At 41.3% G+C, this 23,638-nt stretch overlaps 1 protein-coding gene across 1 annotated transcript in view; it reads left to right on the top strand.

Annotated features, from left to right (window-relative positions):
• Positions 1-23,638, top strand: part of SVEP1 (sushi, von Willebrand factor type A, EGF and pentraxin domain containing 1) — a 115,211-nt gene that overhangs the window by 78,177 nt on the left and 13,396 nt on the right. The window contains exons 32-46 of the mRNA XM_066568820.1: positions 1,333-1,452; positions 2,215-2,391; positions 3,158-3,242; positions 3,557-3,748; positions 5,587-5,754; positions 7,672-8,344; positions 9,716-12,495; positions 13,495-13,720; positions 14,814-14,969; positions 16,797-16,860; positions 17,536-17,709; positions 18,665-18,838; positions 19,262-19,435; positions 20,741-20,917; positions 22,244-22,414. Of these exons, the coding sequence (XP_066424917.1) occupies positions 1,333-1,452; positions 2,215-2,391; positions 3,158-3,242; positions 3,557-3,748; positions 5,587-5,754; positions 7,672-8,344; positions 9,716-12,495; positions 13,495-13,720; positions 14,814-14,969; positions 16,797-16,860; positions 17,536-17,709; positions 18,665-18,838; positions 19,262-19,435; positions 20,741-20,917; positions 22,244-22,414 (5,511 nt within the window). The remainder of the gene's footprint in view (positions 1-1,332; positions 1,453-2,214; positions 2,392-3,157; positions 3,243-3,556; positions 3,749-5,586; positions 5,755-7,671; positions 8,345-9,715; positions 12,496-13,494; positions 13,721-14,813; positions 14,970-16,796; positions 16,861-17,535; positions 17,710-18,664; positions 18,839-19,261; positions 19,436-20,740; positions 20,918-22,243; positions 22,415-23,638) is intronic.

The raw sequence follows: 23,638 nt of genomic DNA, 5'->3' as shown, positions 1-23,638 counted from the left end.
TTCAGGGAGGTGCTAACAAATCCTGGCACACCTATGCCCTGAAGCATTCCTTTTGTTCTGTTAGGGTCTGATTCACCATGTAGTTCCACCCCACTGGAAGTCTCTTGCCTAACAAGACATTACAGAAGAAGCAGTCATTCCAGTTCTGCTGTGGCAGCACTTTGCATTCTCCTGGTACTTGTGTAGTTGGCAACTGTCTTGGTATTACAGTGCAGCTGTCATGCTGCATATCAGAAACTCCTTTTCTTTTCAATGTGTTGTGGTCCTTTCATGCTGATCAGACTCATCCAGTAGTGAAGAATAACCCTCCAATTCAGTAAATTTTCTTGCTTTTTTAACCAGTGATTTTTTACTGGAAATGGGCAAAGAACCCAAACTGTTTGTCTGCATGGCATACCTTGATCAACAGGGGTCCTGTAGCAGGGCATTTAGATTAAGAATTGTTCTACCTCTCTCTAACAGTATGAAACAAGCATTTTTATAGAGAAGAATAATCCCTGAGAATAATCCCTGATGCCAGCACTTTTCAATTAGATACTTTGAAATTGATTTTTTGCAATTTTGATTCATTGTTTTCATACCAAGGATGTTTCCTTACTTAATCCTTGTCAAGATTAAAAGATTTTATGAAGTATTCTGGAGTGAGGGATTTTTTTTTTAATTTTGTTTTTGCAGCATAGCATCAAACTACACAGATCATAAATTATCAGTTGGGATTTCTAGGTGCTACTATCATGTAAATAGTTAATTATAATAACTAATATATTTTGATTTATTTTTAACTCTTCTGGCAACTGCATGCTCTTTTTGGGCCTAGTCTAATTATCTTCACCAAAGATGGGGCTCTGATATTTTCAGAGTGTTTCTCCTCTTGACTAAGTTTTCCTGTCTTCTTAGTAGGAAGGTTGAGATCAAGAGGATTTCCCAAGCAAGAGTTTAATGCTAAAATCCTTCCTTAGGGTGTCTACACAGACTAGTAGTACAATAGTTACAATATCTGTTCTTTTGCAGTTTGGAAACCAGATACTTTATGTGGAAGTAGTGACTGAAAGTTAGTAACATTTATCTCTGATTTTCTCATGTTGTGCAATACTGCTGAGTAAATTATAATTAAAATTACAATAAAACTTTACAGTGAGTTATAAATATTTGTTTAAATATTAAGTATTTTTACCAATGGATGAAAAATGTGATTGCAGTAAGTGATTTTTAATTCTACTACTTAAAGTAATTCCTGTTGACAGTAAGGCAGAAATTTAAAGCAAATGCTTGCTATAAATAACACACTAGAGACATGGGTTTTGTGGGTTTGTTTTGTTTTGGTTTTTGCAGATGTTGATGAATGCGCTGTTGGATCAGATTGTGATAAGCACGCATCTTGTCTCAACACAAACGGATCCTATGTTTGCACTTGCATCCCTCCTTACACGGGAGATGGCAAAAAATGTGCAGGTATGGGAAAGAAAAACATCCAGCTAGCATTTCTGAGATTCTGTATAGGCCAGTATCCTGCCTTCCAGTTGTGAGACAACAATTGATATCTACGACAGGCATGCTTTCATCTCCAGGTTGGTTTAGTCTGGATGGGGCTGTGATAGTGTCTCCTTTTGTTTCTTGAAAACTCACCTCTCCGTGAGGATACAGCTGTCACTGGGATGCTGCTCCAAGACATACACACATGCAAAAACCTACTTGCATGCCAAGCACAAGACCTGGGAAGGCCACAGTGTTTCACTTCTCACAGCAAAGCTGCGCAGTGAAGAAACATTTTAATACAGGCTTCTGCCTAGGGCTAGAGCTACCTGTGGAAACATTAAACAAGTAACTTTGGAAGAAGATAACTAGACAGTGACATAGGTTGGCATAAAAGGTAGTTGAGCAGTTTTCGTTTTCAGGGATGGACCTGCTGGAATGGGCTTTCCCTCACAGAGGGAGAAATTACTGTAAGATATGTTTGCTTCTGACAAGGAATGTAAACTCAGTTACAGAGGGCTCTTCCACGTCCTTAAACATGGAGATTAGCTTACTTGCATGAGTCTTCAGTCATTAACATATAAAAGAGAAAAGGCTGTAAACTACTTATGTAAACTACTTCAGTGTTTTCCATGTGCTTTGCCTTCTACTTTCAGCAAATTCCCAAGGATATCTCTTTTAATTTATTCATAAAACCTGTCACATAAGTATGTTATTTGTAGTTTCCCTCTTTCTCCTCAGAACCTGTGAAATGCCATAATCCAGGAAATCCAGAGCATGGTCATTTACATGGGGATACTTACAGTGTTGGCAGTCAAGTAACATTTTCCTGCAAAGAAGGGTTCCAGCTGACAGGAGCGATGAAACTTACTTGCATGGAGTCCGGAGAGTGGAGCCACCCAACACCCTATTGTGAAGGTTGGTTCCTAGGGGTAATGCATGCTGAAATGTGATTTTAACATTAGACAGATGGGAGGGGAAAAGTAATAGTGAAGAGCCGTTAGAACCATGGCAGCTTATGAAACCCTGTCCTAACAGATCTGGATGTCAGTGTTGAAGTCTTTGTTCTCTTAAGACATAAGAATAGTTGTCATGTCTGTAGTGGTTCTCTCTTACGCAGATTCTCCAGTGCGTCAGAGGTATAGACTCAGTCTAATGCAAGCATTAGAAGTGTTCTTCTAATTCTAATTCTTCTCCACCCAGCCTTCCATTTTCAAGCAATTAATCACTTAAAGACCATTAACTGTCTCAGTGGATTAAAAGCAACCCGAAAGGACAGGCTGATGCATGTACATAGTCATGGTATAATAGCAGAAATTGTTTCTTTAGAAAACCAGAACAAATGAGATGAAGCAACAGGTAAAGTGAAGAGTTGACAAAGACTATCTGAGCAAAAAACAATTACTTTGTCCATAGAGAGGGGTAGATATGGAGTCCTCTTGATAACCAAGCATGTGGTTTGTAGCATGGTTAAAACTGCCTACTTCCAATTAGTTCAGTTTCTCAGTAGGGTGAATTCAGATAAAGAGTCCTAAATGTCACTTACAGATTAGTCAAGAACTCACTGTTACCTAGGGCTTTATATTTCTTCAAATCTTTTCAGAGAAAACAAAGCAAATCCTAATTTTCTGTTCATTTTTGTTTGTGTTATATCAACCTCTCTTGTATTCCTGTCTTTTTAAAGCTATATCCTGTGGTGATCCAGTTATTCCAGAGAACAGTGCCATTTTTGGCTCAAATTTTACATACCATAATAAGGTGGTGTACAGGTAGGAATTCAGTATGTTTGAAGTGCTGTATTAATAACTGATTGACAATCTGGCAGCAAATAAGAGTATGGCTGAATTGAGAGATTGGTTGAAATGAAGGAGAGGAGCAAGATGGGATTAAAATAATGGAAAGACATTTGATTATAGAGTGGCTGTTCATTAGCAGAGCTGAATGTTTACTCCAGTGCTACTTCTCTATTTCCTGAAAAGAAAGATGGTTTATGCAGGTGTGGATGATGAGAAAAAAGGGATGGCTGATTATGTTGTGCATAAAAGGCCCTGTGTTTGATAGCATTTCTTTTCTTCTAATGCAGATGCAATGATGGATACAACTTGGTGGGTGAAAAGGAAATTCTGTGCCTTGCTAGTGGCATTTGGAGTCATGCTCCCCCCTCCTGTGAAATGGTGACGTGCCCTAGCCCACAGGATATCAGCAATGGAAAGTACACACTCAGTGGCACAACCTATCTTTCCTCTGTATCATACACCTGTGACAATGGATACAGGTAAATGCACAAATGTGCCTGAGCCAAATGCAGGTGGCATGCTTGTTAGGTCTGACTTATATCTGAAAGAAAAAAGCTGGGATCATTGCTCAGAATAATAAAATACTAAAACAGAATTGGAAAAGCAGTTCAGAAAAGTCACTCAGGATTTGCTATATACATATGTAATGCTTTCATTTTACCATCAAACTTACAAAAATATTTTGAATATTCAGAAAAATAGTTTTTATTATTTCTGAAAGTTTTCATTTGCCTTTAAATATCATTATACCTCTACAACTGTAGTTCATATTACTTTTGCTATTACTTTACAGCACCTTTTGTGAAGGAACTTTCTGGAAGTTACTAATTTACTCCTTTAACTCTTTGTACTAGTAATTTATTCTAAGTATTTGTTCTGTTTTACATTTGTAAGCAATTGTACTGCAAACATATTTTTAACATGCTGCAATTAAAAATTAACACATTAATGCTATATCCAAGGATGTGGCTGTTCATGCAGGTTTCTGCCTCCCCTCATATCTGCTTGTACTTCTAGCAGATATGCTCTGACATAAGTTGTCCCATATGGACCTGTTTAGGGATGACATTTTCCTGCTGCAATCATTTCCTTGTCTAGATGCAGGCAGGTAGGTGAAGTGTGTTCATTTGGTGAATGCTTTAATTCTGTTAGTACAAATGGATAACTCAGCTGCAGTTAAGTGTAGTGTTAAGTCATAGATTTGCATTGTGGGTTTATCTGTACCCCACTAAACCAGGCAGTGCAATGAGCTTTTTGACTGTGGACTTTGGACATACAGGCAGCAAATACCACGTCAATTTTGATTCTTTGTCTTTACCTGTCTACCATAGCTTGGTGAGAGAGATGCTCTCTCCTGTGGTTACCACTCCAGAGGAAGCCCTCTCAAACAGTGTCCATCTTATGCATTATTTCTGGACCCAATATCTTCTTTCAAGCACCTTTTAGGTGTTTTTAGTCTTAAACGTATTGCCACGGGTAGGCAAAGCCCTACTTCCCTCATAAGGGCCTGTACCAAATTTGTAAAAGCATTACAGGTCAGTGTTCTTTTCCATTAACTTATTTCAGTCAGCTAAACATGGGGTTCTAATACAATTTGACACCAAATTGTAGGGAATCAGACACTCCCATGTAGGGCTCTCAGATATGATGTGGGCCCTACAGGGAACCCACAGATAACTGACATAGCAGCTGGAGAGAAGGGTGGTCTCAGAGAAGTGTTTCACACTCTGTTCAGACATCCGAGTCACACCATCTGAACCAATCCTGTTTCCTCAGATAATGAAGCCAAAAAATATCATCAACTTCAAATGTGTGTGGCCATTCACTCAAGCAATATCCTTTACCTCCTGAATGCCTTTTTGTGAACAGACTTGAACTGGAGCTTTTCCTTCAGTGTCCTGGCTGAAGATAGTGTTTTAAGTCACTGAGTGAATCAGGTGTTAGGCAGAGGCCTAGTTGCAAGTCTCAAGACTGGCATGTTGTTGATGGCATACAAGTACATTTTTAAGGTTAAACAAGTATTTCTTTTGTGCTCAAAGAGGGGCAAAGCTGCAGCAGAAATGGTGTGTGTCTGCACAGAGTCTTGAGGCTTCACAAGAAATCCACCAGCTTGCTCTTCAAAGTGATGTGAAGACCAGCCTTTTTTAATAGCATCAGGGGTGGTTTTCCATAAGCAAAGCATGAGATTCTGGCCTCTACTAAAGTTAGTGAGAAAGACTCCCTAGTTTCACTGGGGCCAGAAAGCAAAGCAGCTCTTTCACTCTCCATCCCTCACCCAGAATGAAATGATGCCTTAATAATAATCTTTGTGTCTCAGCCTTCAGGGACCTTCTGTACTTGTCTGTGCATCTTCAGGGAGCTGGAACAGCACACCACCGGCTTGCAACATTGTGTCTTGTGGTCCCCCTCCTGCCATCAAAGATGCAGTCATCAAAGGAGATAACTTTACTTTTGGAAACACGGTCTCTTACACCTGTAAGGAAGGGTATGTAGATCAACACTACTGGATCAGCACTACTGGATCAGGTTGGGTAAAACTGGTGCACTGTTTGACAAGTCCTTTCTAACTGCACACTAATTCATGTTTACTACTTCTGTCTTAACTTTTGGAAGTTAAATGCAATGGAGATTTTTTGTGTGGGTGGTCAGGTTAGTATGAGACAGAGACATTTCTTAAAGTAGTTTCAGGGGAACTGAATACACTCAGGAAGAGAAGAATAGAGAGGAATCGGGGGAATGGTAGCACAATTCAATCAGAAACCCTTTTCCTTGGAGTTACTAGAGAACCAGTACTTCTCTGTTAAATTCAAGGCTCTGATCATAGCAAATTCTTTATGTCTCATCAGGGTGTAAGAATGCTTTTGATGCAGTTTAACAACTGTCTGCTGTGGTGTTCTAAATTCTATTTCCTTAAAATTAAGACTCTTTGTTTATTGACGTGTATTATTTTAAATTTATTTTTATCTACTCTATGTAGAGAAATTTTCATCAAAGAGGAGGCTCAGTTTTGATGACATCAAGCATGAAAGTATAATGTTGGACTCTGATCCTGCAAGAACCTTTGCACACAATAATCTTTACAGCCTATAAGCAGTTGCATAAAATTTCTTGAAACTGTTCTGTCTAAAAGGCAGAGCAGGTAAGCAGAGCTTTTGCCAGTTTAGGTCCAAAGTGACTGAAGGATTTTCTGCTTTTTCTCGGTGTAAAATGGTAAATGACAAGCCAGCATTTTTCTTATAAATTGGCTTTGCAATGTTATTTGAAACATAATTGACACACAGCATCCTTATTATGTTTTCTAGACTGTATTGTGATTTTAAAAGCTGCTTCTCTTTCCTGTGGAAGCATTTTAAATGGGGAAGGATAGCAGCATTTAAAGACTGTCACAGCTCTTTGCCTGTGACAGTGGATTATTTTAAACATTGGCACATAATAGGCTCTTTTTCTGGGGTCCAGTCATGAGGCCTTGAAAATAAATTCTGCAAAGAAGACAAAACAGTTTTACAGGTGTTGCTTCAAGATCTGAACAGCCTGCAGTTGGAAAGTCAATGGGGACTTTGCAGTAGTTATTGTTTCTTTGCTCTTTGTGAGAGCACACTACAGAGAAAAAAAATTAAGAAAACAGTCACAGGTACTGTGAGTACACTACTGCCTGTTGCATATTTAAGCAGCAGGGGTTTAAGTGGGATGATGAGCTGCATGGATTAATGCCTGTCCCTGCTTCCAAGAGACAGACTGGAGAACTACAGCTACACTAACAGTATTAATGTGGTAGAATTTTATTATAAATAATTTCATTGGGTTTTTTCCAGTCAGCATTAATTTTTTTATTGACTTTCTAATATTTTTTAACAGTGAGTTTTTAGGAAGAAGTTATTTTAAAATTGCTATATGTGTTATTGGTAAGAGCACCTCTGGGTAACTCACTAAGAGGTTTCACTTTGCTTGCAAGTGTGAATATAGATTGAAAGGGCTAATACAGAAACCCAAAAGACCTTTCTAGGCTTTTCATCTCTTTCTTTTCCAATCAGTTTTGGTAAAAAGAAATAGTTTCTGAGTGGGATCATTTCCTTGAGGATTGCATGGACCATTACAGCACAATACTAGGTTTATTGTAGTACTTTGAGGCCAAAATGGAAGCTCAGAAATGGTCATTGGACAGACAGATGAGAGAGAGGTAAAGGTGCACAAGGTGTGCTAGTATATCCACCTTTGTGATACTTCACTCATGGATATGTAGGCTTTAGGATTTTCCTTTTGAAGTTGATCATAGCTAATTTAAAAGATCCTGTTGTTCTGGGGTTCTAGCAACAAGCTCATACTGCAAGGGCTTCAGGAAACCTTAGGGAGAGTTTGACAGTGCTTGTATTTTTGACTTCCTATGTGGTTTCCTTATCCACAGTTACACATTAGTTGGCCCTGAAACCATAGAGTGCTTAGCCAGTGGCAAGTGGAGTGTGAGCCACCAGCAGTGCCTGGCAGTATCCTGTGATGAACCACCCCATGTGGAAAATGCATCACCAGAGAGTGGCCACCGCCTCTTTGGTGATATAGCTTATTACTTCTGTTTGGATGGTTACAGCCTGGCTGATAACTCTCAGCTGCTTTGCAATGCAGAAGGGACATGGGTGCCTCCAGAGGGCAGGGACATGCCCCACTGCATAGCTGATTTTTGTGAAAAGCCATCCACCGTCTCATACAGCATCCTGGAGTCCATTAGTAAAGCCAAGTTTGCAGCTGGCTCTGTTGTGAGCTTCAAGTGCATGGAAGGCTTCGTTCTGAACACTTCAGCCAAGATTGAATGCCTGCGAGGGGGCCAGTGGAATCCTTCTCCTCTGAGCATCCAGTGCATCCCCGTCCGCTGTGGAGAGCCTCCCCACATTAGCAATGGCTATGCCAGTGGGTCCAACTACAGCTTTGGAGCAGTGGTGGCTTACAGCTGCAACAAGGGGTTCTACATCAAGGGAGAGAAGAAGCGGACCTGTGAGGCCACCGGCAACTGGAGTGGCAGTTTGCCCACATGCCACCCAGTGTCCTGTGGAGAGCCACCGCAGCTTGAGAATGGCTTTATTAAGGTACAGAATGTGATTTCTCATCTGCCTGGTACCATGGCAAACTGAATATATCTTCACAACTGTTGCTGTTGGGGTTTTCTTCCTTCTGTTTTGCTCTTCTGTTAAAACTGAGGAAGTACATGATTGGATAGGATAAGGAAGGGGAAAAGCGGGTGGATTTGCATCAGAATCATACCTGAAAAGCATGACTATTTCCATGGGATTTCCTATCATAAAATGGTTTATCAGTTAGGAGACATATTCAACTGATTTCCTTAATGTCTTAGTCTTCATTTATTTGGTTCTTGAGTAGCTTTCAAGTGCCTTCTTAGATTTGAAGAACTGATGCCAGTTCACAAGCCTTGCTCTTCTCATTGCGATAAAAAAATCTGATATGCAATAGATAAATCACCTTGAGATATTTTTTCTTCTTTTGATGCAAACACATTTCTTTACTGAAGTCAGAACTTATCTTTCCTTAGCAAATTAAATTGCAACAACGTTGCACATTTGGTGCACAAGGACAATATTGTGGTAAGGAAGATCAAAACCACTATTATAAAGATTTAACATTGAATTTTTGAAGCATTTTTCTTCTGAGCATCCCTCTTCCTTTCTTAAATCCAGGGATTTAAGATATCAGGATACCAGATACCAGGGATACCAGACACCAGAGAATCTGCATTTGCTAAATTTGGAGGGTGGAGGTTGACATTCCAGTTCCACATGGGTTTCCAGCAGTACTAACAACAGTTTCTGTTCAGACTCCCACACAGATGCATCTTCTAATTAATGCATATCACTCTGTTTTGTCTTCCTTAGGTAGGAGCACTCCCTCATCTATTCCTTACAGTTAGAAAAAAATTTTATTGCCTTAATCAAAGCCCAGACTGCAACTTTTAGTTGCTCCTCAGCTGCCTGCTCAAGGCCCTGCAGCTGCATATGTGGCATTTATAAATGTCTCCTAGTTGCAGTAGATTTGAGGGCTCCAACCTTAGATACACACAGAAGGTAAAGAATCATGACAATAATAGGCCATTTGATGGCAGCTTCCCCTGATCCATTTTTTTCCCATCTTCCTTTCCACACCTATTTTGGTCTCATGGATCAGGAAGGGAGAAAGCAGAGGAATTCTTTTCTAGCTTTTACCTTTTAAGGCTTGAATTTTCTGTTTTATTTTGGTCTCAGATTTCCTGAAAAGAAGAGTGCATTATTTGAGGCAAGATATTTTGTGCCAGTTACTTGCCTTCATTCCTTCTGAGACAGCCTTTACTGCTGTCAGGGATTCAGCTAGAAGCTAGACCAGGAGAACACAAGAAATTAAATCAGTCTCCTGTTGCCCAAATCATGCGTCTTCATTTCAGACATGTCTCTGTCTTAACTGTTTTCCAGGACACCACTGGGCACTTCTTTGAAAATCAGGCAAATTATCAGTGTGACTCTGGTTACCACATGGTTGGGAGCCCAGTGTTTATCTGCCAAGCAAACCGGCAGTGGTACAGTGAATCGCCCCCTTACTGTGCTCCCCTCAGCTGTGGAAAACCACCATCCATCCAGCATGGCTACTCCAAGGGAGAAACTTTTGATATGGGCTCCAAAGTTGAGTTCTTCTGTGATGAAGGCTATGAGCTGATTGGAGATATTTCATGGACATGTCAAAAGTCTGGGAAATGGAGCAAAAAGCAAAGCCCCAAATGTGTGCCCACAAAATGTCCAGAACCACCCCTAGCAGAAAATCAGCTGGTCTTGAGAGAAGTGTCTTACCAAGTCGGTGTTGTACTGTTCTCCTGCAAGGAGGGTTATGTTTTGCATGGCTCCTCTGTACTGAAATGCTTGCCGTCCCAGCAGTGGAATGATTCCTTTCCCTTCTGCAAAGTTGTACAGTGTTCTGCACCTCCCTATATCCCCTTTGGGGACCCCTTGACTTCATCCCTTCATTTTGGAAGCACTGTTAAATACATCTGTGTGGATGGGTTTTTGCTGAAGGGTGAGTCCACCATCAGGTGCCAGGCTGATGGCTCATGGAGCTTGCCTTTGCCAGAATGTATTCCCGTGGAGTGTCCTCAACCAGAAGAAATTCAGAACGGCATAGTTGATGTGCAGGGCCTCACCTTCCTTAGCACAGCCCTCTACACATGTAAACCAGGTTTTGAACTTCTAGGAAACACAACTGTCCTCTGTGGAGAAGATGGACAGTGGCTTGGGGGAAAGCCAGTTTGCAAACCTATTCAATGCCCAAGGCCTAAGAAGATTCTCAATGGCAAATACTCATTCACAAATTTCCATTATGGACAGACAGTTAGGTATTTCTGTGACAGAGGTTTCCAGCTCCAAGGGGAGGAAACACTGAGATGCCTAGAAACGGGAGAGTGGAGTACAGAGGTTCCCTCTTGCAAGGCCATAAATTGCCAGCCCCCTCAACCCATTGAGAATGGCTTTGTGGAGGGTGCAGATTATAGCTATGGGGCCATGGTCATTTACAGCTGTGTGCCAGGCTTCCAGCTGTCAGGCCTTGCCATGCAGACCTGTGAAGAATCTGGGTGGTCTAGCTCTACACCAACCTGCCTTCCGACAGACTGTGGCCTGCCTCCTCACATTGACTTCGGAGAGTACGTGCAGCTGAGACACGGGGAAAGGCGTCCTGACCAGGAGAGTGTTACAAAGAACCCCTCCCTTTCACATGTGTTGCTGGCTGACAACATGAAGGACTTCAAAAGTTCCTTGAAGGAAGACAGTGCAATGCAGCTCACCACTTTCTTATTTGGAACTATCATTTTATACACATGTTACTCTGGCTACGAGCTGCTGGGAAACCCTGTTCTAGCTTGCCAAGAAGATGGGGCTTGGAACGGCACTGCCCCTGCCTGTGTTTCAATAGAGTGCACCTTGCCATCCCCCCCAGAGAATGGTTTTTTGCACGTCACAGAGAACAGGCTTGGCAGTGCAGTGAGGTACACCTGCAGGCCAGGATTCACACTGGTTGGCTCTGACACACGGCTGTGTTTGCAAAGTCGGCAGTGGAGTCACACTGCTCCTTACTGCAAAGCATTAATGTGCAATTCACCTAACCATCCTTTGAACGGGAAGGTAAGAGGGGAAAACTACACATATGGGAGTGTTGTCTACTATGAATGTGATCCTGGTTACCAGTTAAATGGACCCTCAGAGAGGAGATGCCAAGAGAGCCAGAAATGGGATGGCAGTGAACCAATCTGCATTCCTGTTTCCTGCGGCCCACCACCAGTTCTGGAGAACGGTCAGGTAACTGGAGAGGACTACACATTCCAGAGACATACAGAGTATAGGTGCAATGAAGGTTTCCTGTTAGATGGCGACAGGAGTAGAGTCTGCCTTGAAAATGGAAGCTGGAGTGGAATCACTCCAGTTTGCAAAGCTGTGATCTGCCCTGTGCCGCTGCCTCTTCCCAATGGGAGAACTACTGGTTCAGATTTCAGCTTTAATAAAGAAGTGCACTATCACTGCAATGATGGTTATAGCCTGCAAGGAGCATCGACGCTTACCTGTCGGCGTGACGGTACCTGGGACTCAGAAGCACCACACTGTGAACCAGTCATTTGTGGACCCCCTGAAGACATCTCCCATGGCTTTCTGAATGGCTCAGCCTTCACTTTTGGGGAATTTGTCCACTATATATGCTTCCCTGGTTATGAGCTGCATGGCGATCCCTTACGGCAATGCCTGTCCAATGGCTCCTGGAGTGGGAGCCTTCCATCTTGCCTAGCCTGTGTGTGTCCTACACCACAGATTCAAAATGGGATCGTTCTTGGTACAGATTTCAGCTGTGGGATAAGTGTGCAGTTTCAGTGCCTGGAGGGCTTCAAACTGCTGGGACCTCCTGAAGTCACCTGTGAGGCAGCTGGCAAATGGAGTTCTGGGTTTCCTCGCTGCGGACAGATTTCCTGTGGTGTTCCACCCATCATCCCCAACACATTTATCAATGGGAGCAGCTCTGAAGATGAGAACACAATCATCTATACCTGCTTGACAGGTTTTGTCATGAAGGGGGATCCAGAACTGACTTGTGTTGAGACAGGTGTGTGGAAGAAGCCATACCCAAGCTGTGAGCTCTTAAGCTGTGGCCCACCACCATCTATCCCAAATGCAGAGGTTCTTGGGAACATTTACACCTATGGAAGTAAGGTCCAGTACAGGTAAGGATGATACTGCTATTCTGTTTTCATTAAAAGTCTCTGAAGGAAATAAGATGGAAGGTTCATGTACCTTCAGTTAGTGCAAGTTTCTACATACTCAGGTTGACAAAGCTCACATTGCCATGCACTTTATAAAATACTATTTGGACCACTCAGGAAAACTCCAGAAAGGCATTTCAGCCTGTTGGGCTGATGCCTCCACTGAGTTTAATTTTCCATTTCCATTTGCTTTCTTATTCTCTTCCACTGAAGCACTGTTTTCAACATATAGAGTTTTTTATCAGGTGACAGCAACAGTCAGCAGGGTGTGCAGCTTCTCTCCTCTTGGCATTGTATATATGGTTTCCTTCTGCTTCAGGTGCCTCTTGTAATACAAAAGACTTGATATCCCTCTTCTCCCATTATCTGCACTGCAGCACTGTGTGTCTGGAGCACTGGAGCAAGTTACTCCTTTGACAGATATGAGAAACTGAGGGGTTTTTGTTAATTTCCTGGAGTACTTTTGCTGCCCACTACTAAACCCACTAGTGCAAACCGGTTGAGTTGTTCTTGGTAAAACACCATTGAGTCAGCCTCGGGTGTCTAAGCAAGGCTAAGGCTTAGTTTGTTCTTGGAAGAAAGTGAGATCATCTTTAGAATTGCTTGGTGCTCACACACTCTCTTTACCTCGCCAAAGGCCCTCCTAGCAAAGAGATGGGCAGTGTGGAAATTGCCCTAAAACTTCCTAAACTACCCTCTGAGTACTGAAGCCACCAACTCATTTTCCATTGTGATGCTACAGCAGCATGAAACAGCTGGAAATGAAGTCTGAAGTCTCCAGCTCTTGCAAAAGAATTAATTCAGTTGAGACCTACTTCTTACAGGCTTACCTTGAAGTAATAGAAAAATCTCAAAACATATTATTAACAACTAGTGCTGAAAAGTTACTGTCCTGACTTTTTAATTTATAGGTTATTCCTAGCTGTGTCTCTCTGGTCAGGTCTTCATGCTGTGTTGCAGATGTCTGGAAGGCTACACAATGGCGACAGAAGTGGATATATGCACTTGCCAGGAGGATGGACAATGGTCCCCTCAAAGTATTTCCTGTTGCCCCAGAAAGTGTCCCCTTCCAGGAAATATCACTAATGTAATTGTTCTTGGGAACAACTTCACTGTGAACTCAAGCATCACTTTGTCATGTGTAGGAGGCTACACTCTGGTGGGAGCAAGCACATCTACATGCAAGGTATAGTTTTATTAGCACTGTTTTATTCTGCTGGCCTTCTTGAATTCAGGAGTGCTTCTCTTATCTTCCTTACCTTTTGGCCCTTTACTGGGCACAACTAAAAAATTCAAAGCATATTCTGCAAAATATTGTATGTTTAGTTGTTTCCAAATAAGAATATTATTTGTTTTCTATGTATGGACTTTCAGATCTAAAAATATTTTATTTCTCCTTCTATCAAAAGGCTGTCCTTTAGAAAAGCATTCATTTTAGAAAACCATTCATTTTATCACATGCCAAGCGTTAAATCATGTCTGAGATTTAAAAAAAAATTATGTCCAAGATTTCTAATATATTTTGAGGATTGCAGGCAGAGCTTTATCTCTAGAATAAGAGGCAGTAGACATCCACTGTACGCCTGTAGAAACTTGAATCCTCTGTTAAAGAACAAATATCTTAATCAGTTCCACTGGTAACCTCCTGTCACATTAGATATGGACAGCCTCATCTTGAGTTTGTAAATCGACTTTTAAAGTCACGGTATACTTGTATGAGAAAAGCTGAGCATGTGTGGGTTTGCAGAGTAAGTCTTTCTTATGAAATGTTTTCCCCTCATTTTGCTGTTTCAAATATCTGTAGAAATAGGAGTAGTTGTCTTTGACAAGTGTTTCTTCAGCTATCAGACTTCCCTCAGTAAGTCAGAGAAGGCTGCTGAAGCACTTAGTCATGGTGTTAGACATTCAACCAGGAGAGAAATACAAAACATGAAATCAGGCAGATGTAAGTTTTCATTCTTCTGATGTGTTGTTCCCTGAGTGGTTAGGTGACCTTGCTCCAGTGAACTTGCTTTTCCAAGCTTTTTTTCCCCATTTTTTTGTTCCTTCTGCCTTTTAAATCTCAAGCTAAGTGTTCCTGCCAAAGATAACACTAGTCTATGTTAACATCTTGAAAATGTTACTTAAATTACCAAGTTTTATAAAGGATTGAGCAGATAATATTATATCTGTATACCCACAGCAACTGAATGCTCCTACCAAGATTTTTCTTTTTCAATTAGATATGATTGCACATATAAAGCAGTGCTCTTACATTTCTAATTACATTTATTTTTCAGGAAAATGGTGTTTGGATGCCACCATTTTCTGATGACATCTGCAGTCCTGTGTCGTGCGGAACTCCAGAGTCTCCAGAGCATGGATTTGTGGTTGGCACTAAATACTATTTCAAAGATGTGTCTCTTTATAAATGTGACTCTGGCTATGAATTACAAGTAAGCAAGCTCAAATCTCCAACACTCTAAACTTTAAGTTCTCATTTTCAGTTCCTGAGTGATTGCTATGGACTGCCTCATTCATTTTGACACCATGGAAGCTGGGTGTCTGCTGGTTTTGTTATTGTCTGTAGACAGTTCATGCTATGTTTGGGACAGTCTTTGAATGGTTTAAGGGTATAGTTGAAGCAAATATCCTGTTCAGAGGTATATGTCCAGCAGGTATCTTGCAGTATTTGAGTTTTCTTAACTGAAGTTCTCTGCAAATGCAGCATTACATATGCTTGTGATCATAAGTCACAGAAGAGTTAATTTCTCATGTACTCCCTTGACCTGGTTCCTTAGCCAGAGCTAGACTATGGTTTTTTTTCTGATTCATAGTGTCCCAATCATTATGTCTGTGTGCCAAAAGTTGTGCCTTCCAGACTTAAAGTTCCTCATAAACTCCACTGCCCTCAGTTCTATGACATTGCTAGATGGTATTAAAGTGATAGATCAAAGATATTCCATTTTGTTCAATGACAGCTTTATTCCCTGATGGAGGAGGAATCAAAGTTCTTTCCTGTCCATTGTTTTTATTACAGCTTTTATCCCCACCTGAGCTCTGAAATAGCATTGCTTTCCCAGTATCAGGATTCAGGCTACCAAGTTCAGAGCTGCCTCAGGGGTGTTTTCAAAAGCCGCAGTGAATTCAGAAATGACAGTAGGTTGCTGAGGCACAGCATGATCTGCACTGTTCCCAGGTGATGAGTGAGACATGAGGTGGTGAGATGTCTCCAGGACAGAGGCTGGCTCTAAATGCTGGTTTTGTGAGGGCCAAGCAGAGTGCAGGATTGCACTTCCTTCATACTGTTGTAACACCAGTAACTAATTAATAACTTCATGCATGTAAAATCACCCAGTCAGAAGTTAATTCACTCAGTCAAGTTAAAATTAGAGTTTGGAGAATGCTTAAGTAACAAAGACTTTAATTTTCATTATGTTGTCAAATAGTGCAAATATGCACTGGAGTTGAAGGTGTTAGTATTTAGACAAAAAGGTAGAGTTGCTGTTTCAAATAATTCTAGGAAGCAGTAAACCAGTGTTGTTTTACAGTAATAAACTCTTCCAAGCTTCGTAATCCAGTTTCGCCACCTAGTGTCAAACTGTGTCCCCACTATAGGAGTCCTGCTTTTTTCCTTTGGGAAGCAAAGTCCTTTGGTGTGATGCCCTACAACAACATGTCAAACATCTACTCTTTATCGATAGGTGTGCTTTGTAATAAAAGTACATTACAGCAAGGGACATAATTAAATATTGTCCTCCATGTCTCAGAATAAAATAAAAATTAAATCCTAGGCTATTAGGCTGTCCATAAAACTTGTATGTAAGAAAGAAATAATGTAATTTATAGCAAATATAAAGAATGAGTGTTTGGGATGTGGTTAAATCAGCACATCATGTTTATCAAACTCGAGCTTGTATAGTTGTTGAAAAAATTGCTAGTTGAATTTCCTATAAGTCCTGAAAGGAGAAAAATTGTCATCACAACACATTCCTAGGAACAAGAATGATAAAACTGACCAAAATAGATGATTCTCCAGAGATATAAGGACAAGAGAACTAACTGGCCCCACAAACTTTTGATTTATAAAGGACACCCATCATTTTGCAGAAAGTTGTGCCATAAACTCTAGGAGTAAACTTGGGCTGTAGCACATCATTTTCTCTTTGGATGGGTGGCACATGGAGAAAAAACTTCCTCACTTTGCTGGATACTAAAGATGATGGGAGAAAAGAGTTAATTAAAGCAAAGTTGTTCTTTGAGCATTTTGTCTTGTTTCACAGGGTGATGCAGAACGGACTTGCCAAGAAGACAAGCTTTGGAGTGGCAGTGTGCCAGTGTGCAGAAGTATGTTCTTCCTGAATCTATCGCTTAATGTTGGTCAAGGGTGATATCACTCAACAGAAATCACTAATGCTCATTTTGCTTTATAACCCATACTGTCTGCATTTACCTAAATATTTTTGGTAAGTACTGCTGGTAACAACCTGGAAGGGCAGAATTGCTGGTGTGTGCAGGTAGCAGTGTGAAGAAAATCTCTACACCTTTCTGCCTTGCTCCTCTGCAGAGAGCTTCCAGTCTGACACTTGAGGTCATGGGTTCTGCGGTTACTGAGAACCTCTGAGCACGTTAGTTGCCAGGAGTTACACATATTTAGCATCCTCCAATGTAACTCTGTGGATATCATTCTCAAAGGCACTTCACTTCTCTGAGATGTCATTGATTGCAGTGCTGAAATAGGAGTTTCTACACAAATGTTTATGTGGACTTCAGCTGTTGGCTGAAGGAGACAACAGTTTCCTGAGGCTTCCTGCCAACACAATCGCAATCAATTTTTTACTTTTAGCATGAAGTGGAAGCACCAAGTATGATTCTGCTCTGCTACTCATGGGCAAATTCCTGGCAATGACCAGGTAACTGCTGTGTTCTTTCCTGTTTCTCAGAGTAAAACCTGTGGAGGAGCTATGGACAGAACAAGCCATATGCATTTTGTTTGATTGGAAAGTATTGCTTACATTACAGGAATATCATGTGGACCCCCAGACATGATAGAAAATGGATCTGTTCAGGGAGAGGAGTTCCTGTTTGGCAGTGAAGTTTTTTACAGCTGTGACCCTGGCTTTGAGCTACAGGGGCCAAGCAGAAGGATTTGCCACGTTGACAGAAAGTGGAGCCCTTCTGCCCCTACATGCATACGTAAGTAGCAAGCAGAGCAATGTGACGTCCAGGAAAGCTAGGGCAGGAGGAGAGTGTTTTGTCTGGCTTCCTCCCTGTCTTTCTCTCCAGCAAAGGGCTGTAAGAGGAGGAGCAAGAGGAAAAGCCAGCAGTACTTCTCTGATCAGAAGCAATCTCCTTTTGGCACATTGAAATGGCATAAACATGGAGAGGGTCATGCTGAGGCCAGTAGGGTAGGAATGTGGCCTGCCGTATCTGACTTGCCTTGAATTATGGTGTGCAGAGCCTTGGACATGTTCACCCCTGCCATGCCAAAGCAAGTATATCCTGGCCACTCAGTGTGTCTGGATACCACAGTTATGCTCCCTAGGATCAAGTCTTGGCTCTCTATCAAGAAAATAACTAATTGAAGGAGCTTAGGAAGAAGGATTTATGACTTATTTCATACGGCGTATAAATAAAATGCAAATATTTATAATCTTTGCAAAAAAATAATTTTCCATCTTTTCTTGCTGGTGTCATAGTCCTATGCCTTGCATTCTTCTCCCTCACCTTTAATGAATTTACTTGGTCTCCACAGTGTGGGACAGGGGTCAAGATTCTTCTTAAGTACTGCCATTGTTCTGGAGCACATTTTGAGATCATCTTCCACTGTAGGAGCACAAAGGGGACAGAAAATGCAGCCTCAGTCATGCACAGAAGAAATATTCTGGATCCTCTGTCAGTTTGAACACACCTCATGTCTTATAACACCACCAAATACATTCAGACACACTTTCAGGTGTCTGCAGTATGAACCCCAGGAGAAAGAGTGGGAAAGGAATTGTATAACTCTTCTCCATGTAACAGTTCACAGCTTCTTTCCTGCTGTCTTTCTGTTAATTCAGGATGAGAACAGAGCTATCAGATGGTGTGTGACTCATAGAAGGAATAGTCTTCATTGTGTATAAAACCCAAAAGTTTTCTTCTCTCCTAGAAATTACTTGTGGGCTTCATCCTTCCATTGCAAAAGCAGAGGCCATTTCTACTGGAAGCACATACAGAAGTAATGTAACCTTTGTGTGCAGCTCTGGATACCATCTTGTTGGGCCCCAGAATATCACATGTCTTGCCAATGGGAGCTGGAGTATGCCCTTGCCATTGTGTGAAGGTAACTGTTTGGTTTCATGTCCTGGAACATTTCAATATGGGATAAGCAATAGCTCCTCCCTTATGCATGGATATTATATAATCCAGAGACTGAGTTGCTTTTGAAGACTGATTCTGTAATGTGGGGTTTCTGGAGAACCTATCAGTGGCAAGAAAGAATGATTTCCATCTTTCTGCCCTACTGGCCCCAGTCTGAAGTCATAAATGTGCCCTCACTTTCCCATTTTGTTGGGGCTTTTCTCCATCACCAGAAGAAGCTTCTTTTCTAGGCTGGCTACATATCCTTCCCAGGGTTACTGAATCAATGTTCTTCATGATTTATACATCTGTAGTGACTTTTAACATAATGTGTTATTAATTCAGGAAATGTTTGAAGTCCAGGACTAAATATCAAGCTGAATTAATAAGACCCCTTCCTTTGCAGAGACCAGATGCAAAATTCCAGTTTCCTTGCTGAATGGGAAAGCAATTTATGAAAACAATACAGTTGGCAGTACAGTAACATATCTCTGTGAGAGGGGATACAGCTTGGAAGGAGAACCAGCAGCAGAGTGCACAAGAGATGGAAGATGGAGTAATCCCTTGCCTCTCTGTAAACGTGTGTGTTTGCTTCATAATGGAAAAGTTTTTGCAGAGAAACACTAGGGGCAGTTACTGATGCAAGTTAAAGCATTAATTTCTCTGAGTGTATTTTTGTGACAGTAAGAGAACAAGCTGCCTTCTGCATAGGTCCCTCTAGTTGGAAAGATGACGTAAAATGGAGTTACTATAGTCAAACACTTGATATATAGTAGAAGCAGGTGAGAGAATCATTTGGAGGAGAAGGCAAAAGGGAGACTTCATTGTCATCCACAAGTGACATATTGACAGGGTGCAAAGGAAAAAGTGCCAGATTCTTCTCAGAGTTGAACAGTGGTAGAGTGAAATGCAATGCACACGAGTTGCAACAAAGCAAGCTCCAGTGAAGTTTTTGAAGAAACTTTTTGCCATCAACAGAGTCAAGCAGAGGAGAAGAAACCCAGAGAGGACATGAGATCTCATCCACAGTTACTCAAATTTAACTGAAATTTCTGATCAGGTTCCAGAGCAACTTCTAACCTAACTGGCCCTGTTTGGAGAAGAAGCTTGTACTTAATGGCTGTATAAATTCTTCTGCAATTCTGTGAAATATTGTGTTATGTACATGTGCACTGTACCCACAAACCCACAATAGCCTTTCTTGTTACTGTATGTGTTTGTAACTAATTTTAAGACCTAGTGTATTCTTAGGATGGTTAATTTAGACATTTAATTTTTGTATTGCAACGTATTTATTCATTTTAGTATCAAGACACTGATATAAATCTCTGCTCTCTATAGAGCCAATATTTTCCACACTGGTGATGAGATCACCAATAGACCATGCAAAAATAGCCCAGCAAGCTTACAGCCAGCAATAAATAAAATTAGAGAGATTCTAAACTCCAATGAATGACACAGTAAGTCTCTAATCAAATATCTGAATTTTTGCTGCTCTTTATTGATCCAGCCCCTCCGAACATGAAGTAGGATAGGTCTGGTTCTCTTTTATAGGAAGGTTATGGTAAACAGGAAGGACAAGAGAGAATGTTTCACAGTAACAAGTAGGATATTTCTCACTTAAATCCTTAGTATGCCCTGTCCTGGCATCAGCAGAACATGATAGCAAGCCATGTGGCAGCAGTGAATTAGAATTTTTTTAATTATTATTTTATGACCCAAATCTCATCATTTCAAATCAAATTACAAATTGGGTTCACATACAGCGTCCATTTCTTCTCATATGTTTTGGGTTTGAAATTTTCAGAAACTATTCTAAAGTGGTCTCTCTTCCTTCCATCTCTTTTTCTTCCCTTCTTTTCCCTCACACCCTTACTTTTAACAGCAAACCCTTGTCCTGTGCCTTTCATAATCCCAGAGAATGCCCTTCTGTCAGAGGTGGATTTTCATGTTGGCCAGAATGTATCCATCAGGTGCAGGGAAGGCTACCAGCTGAAAGGGCAGTCTGTGATCACCTGCAATGCTGATGAGACCTGGACTCCAGCCACAGCAAAGTGTGAAAGTAAGTACAAGACACATTGTTCCACAGGGATTGGTAGTTTCCAGAGGGCTCTAAGAAGCTCTAGAGAAGAGCTATGTTTTCTTTCTTTCTAACAGAGGTGTTCCTTTAGAAGGACTCAGAAAACATCTGTGTGGGTTGGTGTTTCAACAGTATTCATCCTACTATTTACTAGGCCCTTCTGTATATATATTCTTCATTTACCTTTTGCAACCCCTGGAACTGGGTTGATTGTTGGATACCCTAAATACCCTAAGAATGATTTCTATGAGATTATGGGTGATGAGACAAGAGCTGCAGAAAGAGGTGCTGCCTTTCATTTTATTTATTGATACTGACAGAAGGCAGTATCCTTTAGCAAGCATGTTGGAAAGCCTTTTGACTTCTGGCAAGCAATACTATTTAGACAAATGGGATCACAGAATGGGTTGGGTTGGAAAGGACGTTTAAGATCATCTAGTTCCAACCCCTCTGCCATGGGTAGGGATGCCATTCATTAAATCAGGTTGCTCAGGGTCCCATCCAGCCTGGCCTTGAACACTTACAGGTATGGGGTATCCACAGCTTCCTTGGGCAACCTGTTCCAGCACCTCATCACTGTCTGGGTAAAGAATTTCTTTCTAATATCTAAACTAAATGTACCTTCTTTCAGTTTAAAATCATTGCCTCTTGTTCTGTCTCTATCTTCTTATATAAATACTACCTCCTCTTAATAAGACCCTTTAAGGAACAGGAAAGCTGCAATGAGATCTCCCTGAAGCCTTCTCCTGGATCCATGCTGAATAATCCCAGCTCTTTTTACCTGTCTGGTTAGGAGAGATGCTCCATCTCTCTGCCCTTCTCTGGACCCACTCTTTCTTGTCCTGAGGACCCCAGAGATGGATGAAGCACTCCAGATGGGATCTCACAAGGGCAGAATAGAGTGAGATAATCCCCTCTCTCACCCTGCTGGTCTCACTTCTTTTGATGCAGCCCAGGATACCAGTGGCTTTCAGGGCTGCATCCAAAAATGCAGCTATTGGCTCATGTCCATCCTCTCACCATGAAGAACCCCCAAGCCCTTCTCAGGGTTGCTCTCAGTGACTTCTTCTCCCAGTCTGTACTCACGTTTGGTATTGCCCTGACCTGAGTGCAGCACTTTGCACTTGGGCTTGTTGAACATCATGGGATTCTCATGAGCCTACTTCTTAAGTTTGTCTGGATCCTTGGACTCCATTGCTGATTGACCATCTGGAAGGTGTCTGTGACACCTCCCCCCACAACAGCATTAAAATCTGTGTCATGTAGGCTCTGCAGCTCACCAACATCTGGGTGGTTTCTTTTGTTTAGAGATATCTTGCGGTCCCCCAGCTCATGTAGAGAATGCTCTGATTCGTGGTAGCTTCTATCAGTATGGAGACATGATCACCTATTCATGCTACAGTGGGTACATGCTGGAGGGGCCCCTGCGGAGTATTTGCTTGGAAAATGGAACATGGACAACACCACCTACCTGCAAAGGTAAGTATGTATTACTAACAGAATGATAGCTTAACTTGCCATAAACACAGAGGTGTCATCCTGGGTGCAATAAAAATTAAAGTGAAATTTTTCCTAGTTTTAGTGCAGTCATATTTTCACTCAGGGCACTTAATTCCATGTTATTGCTTTATTTCCAATTTAAAGAGAAGGCTTCCATAATTTTTTCTTTAGTCCCAGCTAGTCTTAGGGTTTCTTTTGCTACAATGTTGTATCCCACACCTAGTATCTTTTCTCCTGACATCTTTTGCAAAAAGTGACAGAACTAGTTATCTTCCTGACAAGCTGACCTGTTTCAGATAAGCACTGCCAGTCAGTTTTTCACAGTCAAAAACTGAACACTGCAGAAACCAAAATAGATCAAATGTGTTCATAGTCCCTCACTATGTTTAAAGTGTGGCAACTCCTGAAATTCAATTTGCAATAAGAGGTAGATTGATATAGCTCACTAAATAATACACACTGAGCCCTCTAGAAAATCCATAGATTTAACAATATACCAGGCTTTCTACACTTGGCAGATCAGCAGGTATTTGTTATTTCTTGGTCTGTTGAGCTAAAACATTCACTTTTTTAAAGCCAAGAGTTAACTCTTCCATTTAGAAGATTCAAATAAATAAAAGGTTTTGAACAGAAAATGGGGGAAACAAAGAATTGAAGAGAAAATAAACTTAACAATAAAAAACATATATAAGCATATTCAAATACTAACTTAAAGCCATGGATGAGGCACAGCAAAAGAGTTCAGGGTCATAGGGCTTTGGTGGAAGAGATCTTGTCATCTGCCATTTCCATGTCAGAAGCTTGGCTTGCTCTCTGCTGCTGGGCAGCTGTGGAGCAGGGAGTTAGCTGCACCCTGAAGTCTTATTTCAAACTGTGGAACAGCCACCATGACAAATTGAGCTTTAGGTATTTTATTGAGAAAGCAGAAAACCTTACAACACAGCAGTGGCCAGTCATGAGCAGCCCCATTCCTCTTCACACAGAAGAAGAAAAGTTCAAGGACACTCACCTGGGAGCATTGGAGTCATTATCAGAACTGCCAGGTCAGCCTCTCCTGCAAGTCTCAGCTACCCATGTCAAAATACAAGCAACATTTCTTCCTTCCTGTTTAGGTCAGAAATCATTTGGAGATAGAGGATTCTATACTGTGCTAAGCCTGGAAAATCATGGACCCCTCATCAGTTTTTTTATATGAATTCTGAC

This window comes from Molothrus aeneus, chromosome Z, assembly GCF_037042795.1.
Source record: "Molothrus aeneus isolate 106 chromosome Z, BPBGC_Maene_1.0, whole genome shotgun sequence".
NCBI lineage: Eukaryota > Metazoa > Chordata > Aves > Passeriformes > Icteridae > Molothrus > Molothrus aeneus.
This window is presented reverse-complemented; position numbering and strand designations above follow the sequence as displayed.